Below are 15456 nucleotides of genomic sequence, written 5' to 3'. Positions count from 1 at the left end.
AAAAGATAACAAAAGATATCAAAAGCAAGTTCAGAAAAGTAAAAGATATGGAAAGATATGGCAGCTGCAGGGGGCAAGATAAAGCTGACAGGGAACAGTAAAAAAAAGCATGGGCGGTTCAGATAAAGGTATTGGTCAAGCAAGGCAAAAGCAGATCTCAAAAGATTATGTCAGTCACTTTATCTGTCAACCAATGGGGTTGGTGCGCATGCTGCGCCAAAAGTGGCTTTTCAGACATAAAGCAGATTAGGTCAACAGCTCAAAAGATAAGACAACACAAAAGCAACGGCTAGATTAAACAGAAGGAAAGACTCAAGACATAGCGCGAGAAGGCTGGAGCGCGAAGGCAAAAGTGCGCGAGCGCGAAGGCAGACAGAACTAACGCGTCGCGGGAAGAATCACATTTCTTAGCGCGCCGCGGGAGGAACTAAAATTCCTAGCGCGCCGCGGGAAGAACTATAATTCTTCGCGCGTCGAGGGATGAACTACGATTCTTAGCGCGCTGCGAGAAGAATTACAAATCCTTAGCGCGCTGCGAGAAGAGTTCGTCTCGCGAATCGCTGTACAGGTGGTCTTCACGCAGGATTCCTTGTAAGGGAGTCTGGCGCGTGGAGCTGCGCAGACAACCTTAGGCGGGAAGGAACAAAGGACAAGCAAAGAGTTAGAAGAAAAAGAGGGAAACAAGGCGGGACGGCGGAAAGAAAGAGAGAGAAAGAGGCGGGAAGGAAAATACATTATTATTATTAAAAGTAAAATATAAGTATTAATAAATATTAAATCATAAAAGAAAGAGATCGGGTCAGAGAAACGGGTACCTGAGTCGGGTCGGATCGGGGCAGATGTCACAGTCTCCCCTACTTTAAGAAATTTCGTCCCGAAATTTATCTCGAAGTAGGTTGCGCAGAGAACAGGTGCGGGTACTTGATCTTCATTTGATCTTCCCTTTCCCATGTAAACTCGGCTCCGCGCTTGGACTCCCAGCGAACTTTAACAATAGGGATACGACTGCGCTTGGTTTGCTTAACCTCGCGATCCATAATCTCAACAGGCTTCTCAACGAAATGCATAGTTTCATCAACTTGAACTTCATCAAGTGGAATGTGAAGGTTCTCGTCAGCTAAACACTTCTTGAGATTGGATACATGGAACGTTGGATGCACATTACTGAGCGCGGGTGGCAGGTCAAGTCTGTAGGCAACTTTTCCTACACGCGCGAGAATCTTAAATGGTCCAACATATCGAGGAGCAAGCTTACCCTTCTTCCCAAAGCGGACGACACCTTTCCAAGGCGACACTTTGAGGAGAACAAGATCATCAACTTGAAATTCGAGAGGCCTTCGCCTGCGATCTGCGTAACTCTTCTGTCGGCTTCGGGCAGTCAGCAGATGATCACGGATCTTGGCGATTTTATCGGTTGTCTCTTGAACAAGTTCGGGTCCTGTGATTTGAGTTTCACCCACTTCGCTCCAACAGATCGGGGAGCGGCACTTACGACCGTAAAGTGCTTCAAATGGGGCCATACCGATACTGGAATGATAGCTGTTGTTATAAGAGAACTCGATCAAAGGCAGGTGTGAATCCCAATTACCTCCAAAATCAAGAACACAAGATCGGAGCATATCCTCAAGAGTTTGAATAGTTCGCTCAGACTGACCGTCAGTCTGAGGATGATATGCCGTACTCATGTCCAAACGAGTTCCTAGCGCAGATTGGAGAGATTTCCAAAAGCGAGATATAAAACGGCCATCGCGATCGGATATGATGCTCAAAGGAGTACCATGGCGGCAGACAATTTCCTTGACATAAAGCTGCGCGAGTTGCTCAACACGGTAGTTTTCACGAATGGGCAGGAAGTGAGCAGACTTAGTCAAACGATCCACTATTACCCAAATGCTATCATGTTTGCTTGCTGTCAAAGGTAACTTGGTAATAAAGTCCATCGCTACACATTCCCATTTCCACGTAGGAATTTCAGGTTGTTCGAGCAAACCAGATGGGCGTTGGTGTTCAGCTTTCACTTTAGAACAAGTCAGACATCTAGCTACGAACACAGCAATATCCTTTTTCATACCGGGCCACCAATAAGTAATGCGCAAATCCTTGTACATCTTATCAGCGCCAGGATGAATAGAATACCGAGATTTGTGCGCTTCACACAGGATATCAGCGCGAAGATTCTCATCAAAGGGAATCCAGATGCGATTAAGATAGCAGAGAATTCCACTCAGATTAGGGACAAAGAGTGCTTCCGCGCCACACGCTAACTCGGCGCGAAGGTTACCATTACTGATGGATGCGCGCTGCGCGTCACGAATACGCGATTCAAGGTTGCTTTGAATCTGCGCGAAGTGAGGCTGGGTGCGCGGCAAGATACAGTTAAGCTGGCAGGGTTTTCGGCTGAGCGCATCGGCTACCACATTAGCCTTACCAGGATGATACCGGATCTCACAATCGTAATCGCTGATGAGTTCGTTCCATCGGCGTTGCCTCATGTTGAGTTCCTTTTGATCAAAGATATGCTGAAGGCTTTTATGGTCAGTGTAAAGGATACACTTAGTGCCATAAAGGTAGTGTCTCCAGATCTTTAAGGCAAAAACAACTGCACCAAGTTCGAGATCGTGAGTCGTATAATTCTTTTCATGAACCTTAAGTTGCCTTGATGCGTAAACGATAACCTTGCCTCGTTGCATAAGAACACAACCGAGACCTTGGTTGGATGCATCGCAATACACGACAAAATCATCATTACCCTCAGGTAGCGCAAGAACAGGAGCTTCACACAACAATTGCTTGAGCGATAGAAAGGCTTCTTCTTGCTTCGAGCCCCAAATATACGGTTTACCTTTGTGCGTTAGAGCTGTTAAAGGCAAAGCGATCTTCGAGAAGTTCGAAATGAAGCGCCGGTAATAACCAGCTAAGCCCAGAAAGGAACGGATCTCGGAAGGAGAGGATGGCGTAATCCAGTTCTTGATTGCTTCAATTTTGGATGGGTCGACATGAATACCCATCTTGTTAACAACATGGCCAAGAAACTGTACTTCATCCGACCAGAATTCACACTTGGAAAGCTTAGCATAGAGTTGCTCAGCTCTAAGCTTTTGCAATACCAATCGGAGATGTTGCTCGTGCTCGGCCTTGGTCTTAGAATACACCAGAACATCATCGATAAACACAATCACGAATTTATCCAAGAAAGGCCTACACACCCGATTCATTAGATCCATGAAAACGGCGGGTGCGTTGGTTAAACCGAAGGACATGACCAAGAATTCAAAATGGCCATAACGAGTTCGAAAAGCAGTCTTCGGAACATCTTCATCGCGGATGCGCAACTGGTGATAGCCAGAGCGGAGATCAATCTTCGAGAAACAAGAGGCACCTTGGAGTTGATCAAAGAGGTCGTCAATACGTGGTAAGGGATACCGGTTTTTAATTGTGAGTTTGTTCAACTCGCGGTAATCAATACACATGCGAAACGATCCATCTTTCTTTTTAACGAACAACACCGGAGCACCCCAGGGCGAAGAGCTAGGGCGAATGAATCCTTTAGCAGTCAACTCTTGAAGTTGGCTGGCCAATTCTTGCATCTCAGCGGGTGCAAGACGGTAAGGAGATTTAGCTACGGGGGAAGCACCAGGGACAAGATCAATACGGAACTCAACTTCACGAGCGGGAGGGATACCAGGAAGATCATCAGGAAAAACTTCAGGGAAATCACGCACAACAGGGATATCGCGAAGCTTCTTTTCTTCAGCAGGTTTGACCACATGGGCTAAGAATGCAATACACTTCTTCCGCTTGAGTCTTTGGGCTTCGGCGCAAGACATAAGTTTAAGACCACTGGAGGGTTTTTCGCCGTAGATGTGAAGATCACCATTTTCTCGAGGAATGCGAATCAACTTCTTGGCGCAAATAACTTCGGCGCGATTATTCGAGAGCCAGTCCATACCAATAATAACATCAAAGCTCCCAAGAGGCATGGGGATGAGGTCGATCAGAAAATCGTTTTCGTTAAGGTTAAGCGTGCAATCCTTAATCACCGAGTTAATTAAAACAGTTTCACCGTTAGCCAATTCAACTGAAAAATCTTCTTTTAAGTTATCGCGCGGTCGCGCAAGCTTCTGCTCAAAGGCGCGAGAGATAAAACTTCGATCGGCGCCAGTATCAAAAAGTACAGAAGCATAAAATCCGTTAAGTAAAAATGTACCATTAACTACGTCATTATTCGCTTGCGCTTGGTGCGCGGTTATGTTAAAAGCTCGTCCGCGTGTCACTTGGTTCGAAATCTGGTTCACCGGATTCGCTTGCGTAATCTGAACTTGTAGTCTCGGGCACGCGTTCCGGAAATGACTGGGATCACCGCAGTTATAGCACGACCTGGGTCGTGGGTTTTGGTAGGTTGGTTGTGGGTTCTGCGGGTAGACTGGTGGTGTTGGCGCAATTGGGTTGGCGAGAGGGACTCTACAGTATTCGGCAGAGTGACCAACGCGGCCACATCGGTTACATTGTCGACACGGGGTTTGGGTTGGGTGGTGAAGTCTACAGGTTGGGCAAAAGGGTTGATTTCCTGTGTAAGGTTTCTTAGGTGGCGGGGCAGGGAGTGCGGGATTGGTTAAGGCATAGTTGTGGACTACAGGAGGTGTTGGGTAGGCTGACAGAGGGTTAGGCGCGTAAACTGGAGGTTGATAAATGGGTTGCTGGGCAATGGGCGGGTTGGTAAGCGCATAGGCCTTGCGCCTGCGCTTGAGGTTGTTACGGTTTGAGGGTTCAGGTTTGGTTTCTGTTGGTTCAGGGACAGTCTTGGTGGGTTTGGTCTTCTCAGATCCCCGCAGGAACAGGGTTCCTGCTCTGACATGGTTGTCGCTGAGCACAGCGGCCAACTCGATGGCGTCAGAGAGGGTAACTGGGTTTCTAGCCCATACAGAATCTTGAATTTCCATGGGGAGACCCCCAAGGAATTTCTCTATGGCTCGGCGGGAAGGGGTAACAAGGTGAGGGACAAGCAGGCTTAGTTCATGGAAGCGCGTCGCGTACTCGCGCGCTTCACCGCTGTACTGCTTAAGATTCCAAAATTCCTCCTCCAGGCGCTTAACTTCGTTGGGAGGGCAGAATTCACGCGTAAGAATTTCCTTGAATTCCTCCCATATCATGCTAGAAGCAGCCTCTGCGCCACGCGCATGAGCTACTCCATTCCACCATGTAAGCGCTCTGGATTCCAGGACACTGGAAGCATACAGGGTTCGTCTGTCTGAGGGGCATTGGGTGTGGAGGAAAGTGTTTTCTATCTTCTCAAGCCACTGGAGCATCACGGTGGCTCCTTCAAGACCTGTGAACTTTGGAGGGTTACCCGCGTTAAAGGACTTAATGTTATAACTGGAGGTATTATTTTGGCTCAAAGCTTGGGCTATTGCGGCGGCCATTTCCTGGGAACGTTGCTGTCTACGCATGCGCGAGGCTTCTCTTCTCTGAAATCGGCGAGATAGCGGAGGCATTCTATAAAAGTTTTAATTTTAGTTAATATCTTGGTTTTAGCACAAAGTTTAACCTCGAAAAGCTTGGTTTCACGGAGTCAGTTACTGTTAAAAGTTAAAGTAAAATAAATGACCCTAAATGCAGACTTAATAAAGGTAACAAACTCGAATCAAGAATCGACAATTCATGTATCACCATGACTTTCCGAATTCCCAATTTAAAATATACGAGCAAACGAGTATTGGAGATTGACGATTCATGTATCACCATGACTTTTCAATCTTCAATATAAAACATACAAGAAAATGAGTATTGGAGGTTGACAATTCATGTATCACCATGACTTTTCAAGTCTCCAACCTCAGAACATAATCATAAATGGAAATTGAAAATCAACTATTCATGTATCACCATGACTTTTCGGATTTTCAAACCCAACAAACGAATATGTAAGAAAAATCAATCGAAATTCAACAAAAATCGAAATATCGTGAAATAAAATCATATACTGCGCAAGCGCGAGCATATTCATAAATAACGAGTAATTAACAATAAGCGCGCAAACATGAGATTTCTCTCATGCGCGAGAAGGGACTCTTAGGTATTCTAGGCCGTTACGTCTAACCACCTATCCTAAAGTCAACGAGCTCTGATACCAATCTGTAACACCCCGACCAAAGGCGGATTATACATCGGGGCGCCACATATTGTTTCATTACTCGTGACACTATTGGGTGTCAATATTTAATAAATATATTCATTCACGCATGCGCAACGTATACATAAGATATAAATAAACCAACATAAATCAATATATTATAAATCAAAATATTTGAACAGCAATAACTTGTCTTGATACATTTTAATCTAGGTCCAAAAGTAAAAACGTCCTATGTGTCCACAAGCTCCAAAACAGCTACTGCAAACCTGAACATGTGTTAAAATAAACGTCAAACACTTGCGTGTTGGTGAGAAATCAAGTTTAATACAATACATAGATAGCAATAAATCTGCGACCAACACGTGTATGTCTGGTGTTTAACAAGGGTGCAATCAGATTGTGATCAAGCCTAGATAGATCATAGCTCATAGTTCATAGTTCAATCCGTGCTCCCAATTGAGCACAAAAACGAGAAAACATCTGTGCAAGTGTAAACAAAGAAAACCGTAAACGATAGGTCTCCCGTGTTCATCTAATGGATCCATGAAAACTTCGGAATAGGCCGAACAAAGCGGTTAATGATACACACATACAAATAAACAGCCAAGTAAACGTCCTCAACACATGGGATACTGCGCGACTAAAGTTCATAAACAAGTTTTAAGACTAAGTTTGTATGAACACATGAACATCCCAAAACATTTAAAAATAAAAAGGGATTAGGTACGAGATTACTCACTTGATAAACGATGCGGTGTAAGATAAAGCAAGAACCAACTTTAAACAAGCACAAGTTAACCTATAAATAAGATTATTGTTTTAATGATTTGTTTTAAGTCTTGATTATAAGTTAGCATAAGTAAATTATTATATATATATATATATATTACCGGAAAAGCAGGACAGAACAGGGAGGAAGACGGAGGCAGAGAGGGAGGCGGCAGAGAGAGCAAGGAGAACAGGAGAGATTAAGTGTTTGTGTGTGTAGTGTTAGGAAAAATAATACTATTATTTATAGAGAAACCCTAGGAGACACAATCCCTAGAAAAGGGGAAAAGATCTCAAGACAAACAGAACAAGACAAAACAAAAGATAACAAAAGATATCAAAAGCAAGTTCAGAAAAGTAAAAGATATGGAAAGATATGGCAGCTGCAGGGGGCAAGATAAAGCTGACAGGGAACAGTAAAAAAAAGCATGGGCGGTTCAGATAAAGGTATTGGTCAAGCAAGGCAAAAGCAGATCTCAAAAGATTATGTCAGTCACTTTATCTGTCAACCAATGGGGTTGGTGCGCATGCTGCGCCAAAAGTGGCTTTTCAGACATAAAGCAGATTAGGTCAACAGCTCAAAAGATAAGACAACACAAAAGCAACGGCTAGATTAAACAGAAGGAAAGACTCAAGACATAGCGCGAGAAGGCTGGAGCGCGAAGGCAAAAGTGCGCGAGCGCGAAGGCAGACAGAACTAACGCGTCGCGGGAAGAATCACATTTCTTAGCGCGCCGCGGGAGGAACTAAAATTCCTAGCGCGCCGCGGGAAGAACTATAATTCTTCGCGCGTCGAGGGATGAACTACGATTCTTAGCGCGCTGCGAGAAGAATTACAAATCCTTAGCGCGCTGCGAGAAGAGTTCGTCTCGCGAATCGCTGTACAGGTGGTCTTCACGCAGGATTCCTTGTAAGGGAGTCTGGCGCGTGGAGCTGCGCAGACAACCTTAGGCGGGAAGGAACAAAGGACAAGCAAAGAGTTAGAAGAAAAAGAGGGAAACAAGGCGGGACGGCGGAAAGAAAGAGAGAGAAAGAGGCGGGAAGGAAAATACATTATTATTATTAAAAGTAAAATATAAGTATTAATAAATATTAAATCATAAAAGAAAGAGATCGGGTCAGAGAAACGGGTACCTGGGTCGGGTCGGATCGGGGCAGATGTCACAGTGTGCAACCCCGTCTATGATGTCGCTAAAAATAGGAGACGAATGTATGACCGCTATGTCATTGTTTGCGCCGGGCATACCAAAAAACGCATGCCATATCCAGAGATCAAATGATGCGGCCGCCTCAAGTATAATTGTTGGACCATCATGATCACCCCGATGATGCTGACCTTGCCAAGCAACTGGGCAGGCTTCCCAATCCCATGTGTACAATCGAGGCTACCAAGCATCCCTGGAAAACAGTGTCGTTATTGATGAACCTCGTATATTTTTTGTATGTCACCTTGAGTCGGACTCCTCAAATATTTTCGCCCATAAAGTTCAATAATAATAATAATAATAACAATATTAAAAACTTTACCAATAAAAAAATTAATAAATTTAACAAAAACAATAATAAATTTAACATTCATTGATAATAACACTCACATTTGCAGAACATGTGAAGGGCCTTACGAGCCACTGTTTCCGACATCTGTAAATACTCTTCCATGACGTCGCTCCCAATCCCATATACCAGCTGACGAATAGCTGCCATGCATTTTTGTACATGAGAAAATCCTAGCTTACATCTCGCGTCCTCTTTTTATTGGAAATATTCATACTCGCGTTCTAAATCACCAACAATTCGTAAAAATAGTTTGCGACTTATCCGAAAACGGGGCTGGAATCTTTCGAAATAAAAAACGAGTATGTAGAAAAATAGTCATGAGTAGAGGTGTACAAAAATACCGGTTTGGGTTTAAAACCGGTTGCACCCAAACCGGTTCCCAAACCGACCCAAATCGCCAGTTTCTGGACCGGTTCCCCTTAAGATCTACCAAACCGGTTTTAAAACCGAACGTATTTGAGGAAACTGGTTAAATCAGTTTAAAACTGGTTTAACCGGTTTATAAACTTTACCGAACCGACGTGACCAGGCCGGCCTATCTTACTTCTAAATCGGTTTATAAACCGAACTGGTTTGAGACAAACCAGTTTTGTGTAACATCCGTATTTCGAGAATAGTAAATAATAGAAAGTTTTATTATTAACTGTGTGTTGTTAATTCAATTGTGTGTTGGTAGAGATGTTCAACGAAACCGGTTCCTGGAACCGAACCGGTGGACCCGAACCGGACCCGAACCGGTTCCTACCCTTTTTTTGTAGGAACCGGACCCTATCTGATTCAACCCGATGATCCGTGACCGGTTCTTGCATTTCTGAGTGGGGGCGGGTAGGAACCGGAACCGAACCGGAACCGGTTCTGGAACCGGAACCGAACCGGAACCGGTTCTTAACCGTTTTTTTGGCCGTTTTTTGACCGTTGGGGTCAAAAATAGCCGTTTTTTGACCGGTTACGGTACAGGAACCGGTAAGAACCGGTTAAATAGGTTAGGGGTCCGAGGGTGAGAGAACCGGTTCGGTTCCCTAACCGGTTCGAGCCTGGAACCGGTTTAAAAGAGGGTTTTGAATATAGGAACCGGTTAGGAACCGGTTCCGGTTCCTAGTCCCAAACCGTTTTGAACATGCCTATGTGTTGGTATGTGGATTATGATTAAGATTGGGCTATGGCCCAGGACCCCATATATAAACCCCAAACACTCCTCTCTTTTCTCCATTCTCATTTCTTTCATAACACACACTCAAGAACACATACTTTCTCTCTCAAGCACCCGGATCCAAATCTGAACCAGAAGAAGGAATAACCTCGTGTGTAAACACCATCAAACAACAATAAACACCATTAGATCCTCGGGTTGTCCAGAATACGAACCCGAGACCAAAAAGGTGATTTTCGACAAAAAGGTTAAGTTTTATGGTTGGATTCGACATGCAACCTGATATATTAGTAGATCGGGTTGTAAGAAGTTAGAAAAATGCAAACTTGATGGGCCGAGCGTTAATGGCTTTGTTATAGGACAAAAAGGTGATATCCGAACCTCATAAAACATGGGTACACGAAGTTGGTGCGACCCAAAACCCATAAAATGGGTAAAATCGAGTCCTAAGGAAGAGTCACGAAGGAAAATGGTTTTAAAATGGTAAAAACGAAGAAAAGAAAAGAATTCACATCGCACAGCCCTGCGAAGCGAATTCTCATGCGAATCATTTCAGAATTGTTGTAAAACGTGACCCGATTCATTTTTCTGATGCATTTTTATTAAATGACTATTAATGAAAATAAAATTTTTCCAAGCTGACCTGGTAGCTCGACCCCAGCTAGGGGCTCTGTCCCTTGGACCCTGCTAGGGGCTGCCGCCCTAGACCCCGCTACCAGGGGCGCTGCCCCCGGACCCCCGTTAGTTGAGGGTTTCATTAGCATAGACGTAAAGAAGTAGTAGAAACATATAACTGACGCTCGTAACTTGTTAAACAGTTAGCCATGCCTAGCTGAGAAGAGGTGTAACCATAAACTCCGAAAGAAACCGACTCCAGGTGAGTTCTAGCCCTATTTCTCTTTGAAATGTTTTGGGGCTGTGTGCATACTTGTAAGACTAGAAGTATACATTTATATACATAAATGTTGAGGGAGAATAACTAATGCAAGAACGAAAGAATGTTGTAAGAATGTGTATGTGCTTAGTTTGATAACTAAATGTGATTGTAAGAGTCAAATAGAATATAATGCAAAAGTCAGGGTGGCAGACCCTTCTAATACCTGGGCAAGAATAGAGTGGCCGACTCTATGATATCGATGCAAGAGGTTGGGTGGCAGACCCTTATAATATATGTGCAAGAGGTTTGGGTGGCAGACCCTTATAATATCTGTGTAAGAGGTTGAGTGGCAGACCCTTACAATACCTGTGCAAGAATGTAAGAATAGTTGTATGCTATGTAAGAATAATGTAAGAATAGTACTAAATAACATTTGTACATAAATAGAGGACGTGTAAGAATAATCCTATAACTTGATATACTAGAACTCACTCAGTGTAGCTGACTTTTAGTATGCACGCAGATAAATAGATTGATGGAGCTGGCTTGAGGATGGCACGTGGCAAGGACTGGAAGAGTGGCATCTTGGGAAGAAATGTTTTGAATTATTATGTTATGTTTTAAGACAAGTTAACTTTTGTTAAGACAAGATTCGATATTTTGTAATGTAATGCACGAAGTTTTAATTATTCCGCGAAAGTTTTAATTAACTCTGATTTTAGAACTGTGTTTATGAGTAAATCCAACACCAAAGTAGGGTTACCGGAAACGGGGCCTTACATTTTGACCATCCGTTGACCAACCCGGTTCGGTTTGAGTTTAAAACCGGTTTTGTACACCTCTAGCCATGAGCACCTTTACGATCTCGTTCAAGTGATGGTCGTTGTCCTTGCGGTTGTGACCTTTTGTGTGTTCGACTAAGAGCTTAGCAGCCTCTCGAACCGTTGAAAAATCACTTCGTCTTCTGAATCCAAATCCAAAATAGCGTCGGATCCGTGTAATAAAAGTCGTGTGTGTAATCTAAAAAAATAATTTAAAGCCCATTTACAATATTAGCCCAACGTCCATGTCCACAATTCTAAATCTTTTATGTACTCATAATCACTAATTATTCGTCGACTCAACGACAGTTCCATATTTTATTGTGGCCTTGTGGTTTTAGAATGTATATGTTGTGCTTGTTTATTTTGGCCATTAACGTTTGTTCGGATCCGAAACAAAAGCAAAACTTAAATTCAAGCTAAATTGCTGCTTTGGATGAATTCAATTAATACGTTTGAATCAATTTGTTCGTTTTAACCGAAACAATTCGGTTCGATTACGTTTCGATTTTCCCCTTTTCGAATTTGGTTAGGTTTGATTTTCGATTTGAGGTACAAAATCTCATTACCGGACAAATCAAATAAATCGTCATCCGAATCATTACACCCCCTAGTTTTAGTATTAGATACATTCCCCGTCTCTTTCTCTTACTGCTGATTGACGTCGATGACCACGACGATGACGGCAAAGATATTAATAGAAGTTTGTTAGATAGCACTAATAATAATAATAGTCTCTTCCTCTCAGCTTCAGCTTGACGTAGGGTTGGTTCAATGGCGTTCACTTTGTTCATCGGAAGGCTTCTCTTTGCTTCCTTCTTCATATTATCTGCTTATCAATTGTAACTACTCATCTTCTTACTCTCCGATTACTCCTTTTATCTTCACAGATCTGCCTCCGTTATCCTGTTTTGGTTTGTAATTATTGCATATCAATTGATATCATAGATTTTGCCGTTAGTTATGCTGAGCTGCTTCTCGATGTTGCGAATATGCGAAAGTAATTGATTTATAGGTTGCTCATGTCTTAATTAGCTTGATCCACTTGTTATTGTTGCTACTGTTTGGGCGTTAAGACATGATTATCTGTAATGCTAGACACGAACACGACATGATAATTAATCGTGTCATTTTTAATAAACACGAACACGAACCTGTTTAGAAACAGGCTACTTGACGTGACCTGTTTAGGAACACGATAAATATCACATGTGTAGAATTGGAGCACGAGAACTGTATTCAACAGTAAATTTATGGTTTGGTTTAGGATGTAAGGGGCCAGGCCGGGGCGTAAGGTAACTAAGCCATAAGCCATATATTGTATTTTTTATTTTAAAGTTAAAATGTAAATAGGTTTAAACAGGCCATTGACCAACCTGTTCGGACACGAAGTTAATCGTGCCGACTTGTTTAAGACACGGAACGTGATAGCTCAAACCCAAACTTGTTTTAACTCTGTCATTTTGTGTCGTGTTACAGGTCCATGTTAGAAATTGCCAGCTTTACTGTTATGTTGCCTTTATTCTTCAATTTTTGGACATCAATTGGAGTTGTATTGTATATTAACCAAAAAAACCTAAAAACTTTGCTTTGCTGAGAAGTTTTAGTTCTAGAAAAGTTGTTAATATGTGAGTATGTGACTGCCAGAAGAAAATGCAAATTGCTTGTTCTTGTGCGGGCAGTACTTTTTGCTTGTTTATGAGGAACTATGACGTGTTTGTAACAGTACGAGTTCCTGTTATATTATCAACTAAATCAGGACATTAGTTACTGATAAGACTGTACAATTAGCCATACTTGAGTTGGTTTATGTTAACTTCTGCAAATATCAGTTGACAGAAAGAGGAGTAAATAAAAAAAACTTCTAATTGCGTATTATACTTATTGGTATGATTTCATCTTTTTTAGGTATCAGGAATTTGGAACTGATGGAGGACCAGCTGTAAAGGTTATTGAACAAAAGCTTAACGTGTTCACTAAACTGATTACCTCCAAAGTTGGCATAAAAGTTCCTGGAGTCGATGTAAGGATCTCTCCATGCATTTATGTATATACAGTTTTAAGTTTTTAATTTATTATTTCAACTTTTTCTCGGTCCATCTTCATTTACTTTCACATTATAGTATAATATGTATTTAATTTATGCAAGTAAAATCAAGCCTTGTTTTAAACAGACCAAACATGTTGTAGCGACAATGATTGTTCTTCAAGGCTTAGGTGGTGTTGGTTTCATATTTGGTAGCTACCTCGGTGCCATTTTGCTGGTAAATACCCATATTATTGTGTCACTTGAAGCTCTTCTTGATAGTTAATATACTTTTTCAGTCTCGTTAATTCTTTGATTCGCCTACAGGTTCTGCATCAGCTTATGTTTACACCTGTATTGTATGATTTCTATAACTATGATGCTGAAGACACAGAATTCGGTCTACTTTTTTCAAAGTTCACCCAGGTTAACTTCTTTTTGCCTCATTACTTTTAGTAAAATGTTTTTCTTTAATTATTGTCATTGTAGTTCCATTTTAAACCAAACAACAAAGATATAAGTGGCCTATTTTACAGCAATTCATGTATTGTTTTTTAATATATTTTGGAATGGTTTTTACCTTTTGAATTCAGAATATGGCTTTGCTGGGAGCAGCGTTATTTTTCATAGGGATGAAACACTCGATATCACTTCGGAAATCAAGGAAGATTCCCAAGGCCAAAACAAGCTAGTCTGTCAAGTGTTTAGCTCAGACATTGTACTTAAACTGTGGTTTATATTTGACTATCCAAAAAGTGATTTGTATTAATTAATTACCCTGTACAACATTAGAGGACTAGTAGGGGTGATTCATAGTTGTAACAAAATGGAATGTTTGATGTTATCGTTAGTGTTGTACTATTTCCGTATTTGGTAATCATAGCCGCAATTGTCAAAAACCAAATGTTGCTACGATGGCATGCACAAAGTTGTAAAGCTACTAGTACTACTATCTATTTTGGCGTCCTAGATATCATCAACAACAAAGATGGTAATTTGTCGGGTTTGGGATTGGCTTTGATATATGCAGCCCCATACACCATTATAAAAGCGTAAGATATCCTCGTTTATGTCTTGGTGGCTAAACTTATTGTTGGGACTTCGATCATCGAAACCTGCTCTCAAACTTGTCAAATTCACTTTAAAATATCAAATTCTAACAATTCCAAATTTTAATAAGTTTAAGTTTATAACAAATTTAAAGTACCATGTAAAAATATTTTTAATGCTATATAATATTGGGTTTGATTATTAAATTCCCTAAGGATGCCAACAACTTTTGTAGTATGGACTATGACAAAAAGTATGATATACCAAAAAAGCTTGTATGTCTGAGCCCGGGTTCGAACCGGGGACCTCTAGTGTGTGAGACTAGCGTGATAACCGACTACACCACCCAGACTTACTTGTTTGAGAGCATGACAAAATTAATTAGAAAGCATGACAAAGCATGCCTACTTGACTTAATGCTAAAATACACTTTTGATTTGCTTCTTTTTTCTTAATCTGCCTACAAATAAAATTCATTTTTAACAGGATAAAGCCTTTAAAATGCTTGCAAATAAAGTGCCAACTGCCACCTAACATCTCAGCATCTAGTAAGTTCTTTATAGAAAATATAAATCATGTTTCTAAAAGGTTTTGCCCTAAGCTTTACTTTTAAGCCCTTATTCACCTTGAGTCCTTGATTATAGTTTCTGAAATATAAAAGATTCATTTTGATGATGAAATGGGTTATGACTTACTAGAGACGATGGGAGTAAATGACAACACAAATTGGTGACTTTACTACCAGTCAGACAGATAGAGTGTAGTGGGCTCATGAGCACCATTACACAACATGTACGGGCGGCAAAGGGGCAAGAGCGCCAATCTATTGGTGGGTGTGAGGGAGTGGTGTTGGGCTAGTTCTTTTCTTGGCCAATTGAATCATTTTTCACATTACGCATCTTTTATGAAAAAGTTAATGGGAGCCCCAATGCCTACATGGTAGTGACGTGACATGATGTTTTTCACTTTTCAATTAAATTAATACATATAATCTCTCGGACCAATACAACTGTAATTCTATAAAAATGCATCTACTACAAGGGTAACCGAAGAAAATATTCCATGAGACCATGA

At 41.6% G+C, this 15456-nt stretch overlaps 1 protein-coding gene and 1 non-coding gene across 2 annotated transcripts; one reads left to right on the top strand and one right to left on the bottom strand.

Moving 5' to 3' along the window:
* Window positions 1-11962: 11962 nt before the first annotated feature.
* LOC143612889 (uncharacterized) lies at window positions 11963-14145 on the top strand. Its single transcript, XM_077086755.1, has 5 exons — window positions 11963-12148; window positions 13215-13329; window positions 13481-13570; window positions 13660-13758; window positions 13926-14145. The coding sequence occupies exons 1-5, from the start codon at window positions 12081-12083 to the stop codon at window positions 14022-14024; spliced, it is 471 nt and encodes a 156-aa protein (XP_076942870.1). The 5' UTR covers window positions 11963-12080; the 3' UTR covers window positions 14025-14145.
* Window positions 14146-14660: 515 nt separating this feature from the next.
* On the bottom strand, window positions 14661-14734 carry TRNAV-CAC (transfer RNA valine (anticodon CAC)). The gene has a single exon. It is a non-coding gene; the product is annotated as a tRNA-Val (tRNA).
* Window positions 14735-15456: the final 722 nt, after the last annotated feature.

The sequence above is a fragment of the Bidens hawaiensis genome, unplaced genomic scaffold (genome assembly GCF_021521415.1).
Source record: "Bidens hawaiensis isolate Kalapana, Puna unplaced genomic scaffold, B.hawaiensis_p1.1 tig00035945_1, whole genome shotgun sequence".
Classification (NCBI taxonomy): Eukaryota; Viridiplantae; Streptophyta; class Magnoliopsida; order Asterales; family Asteraceae; genus Bidens; species Bidens hawaiensis.
This window is presented reverse-complemented; position numbering and strand designations above follow the sequence as displayed.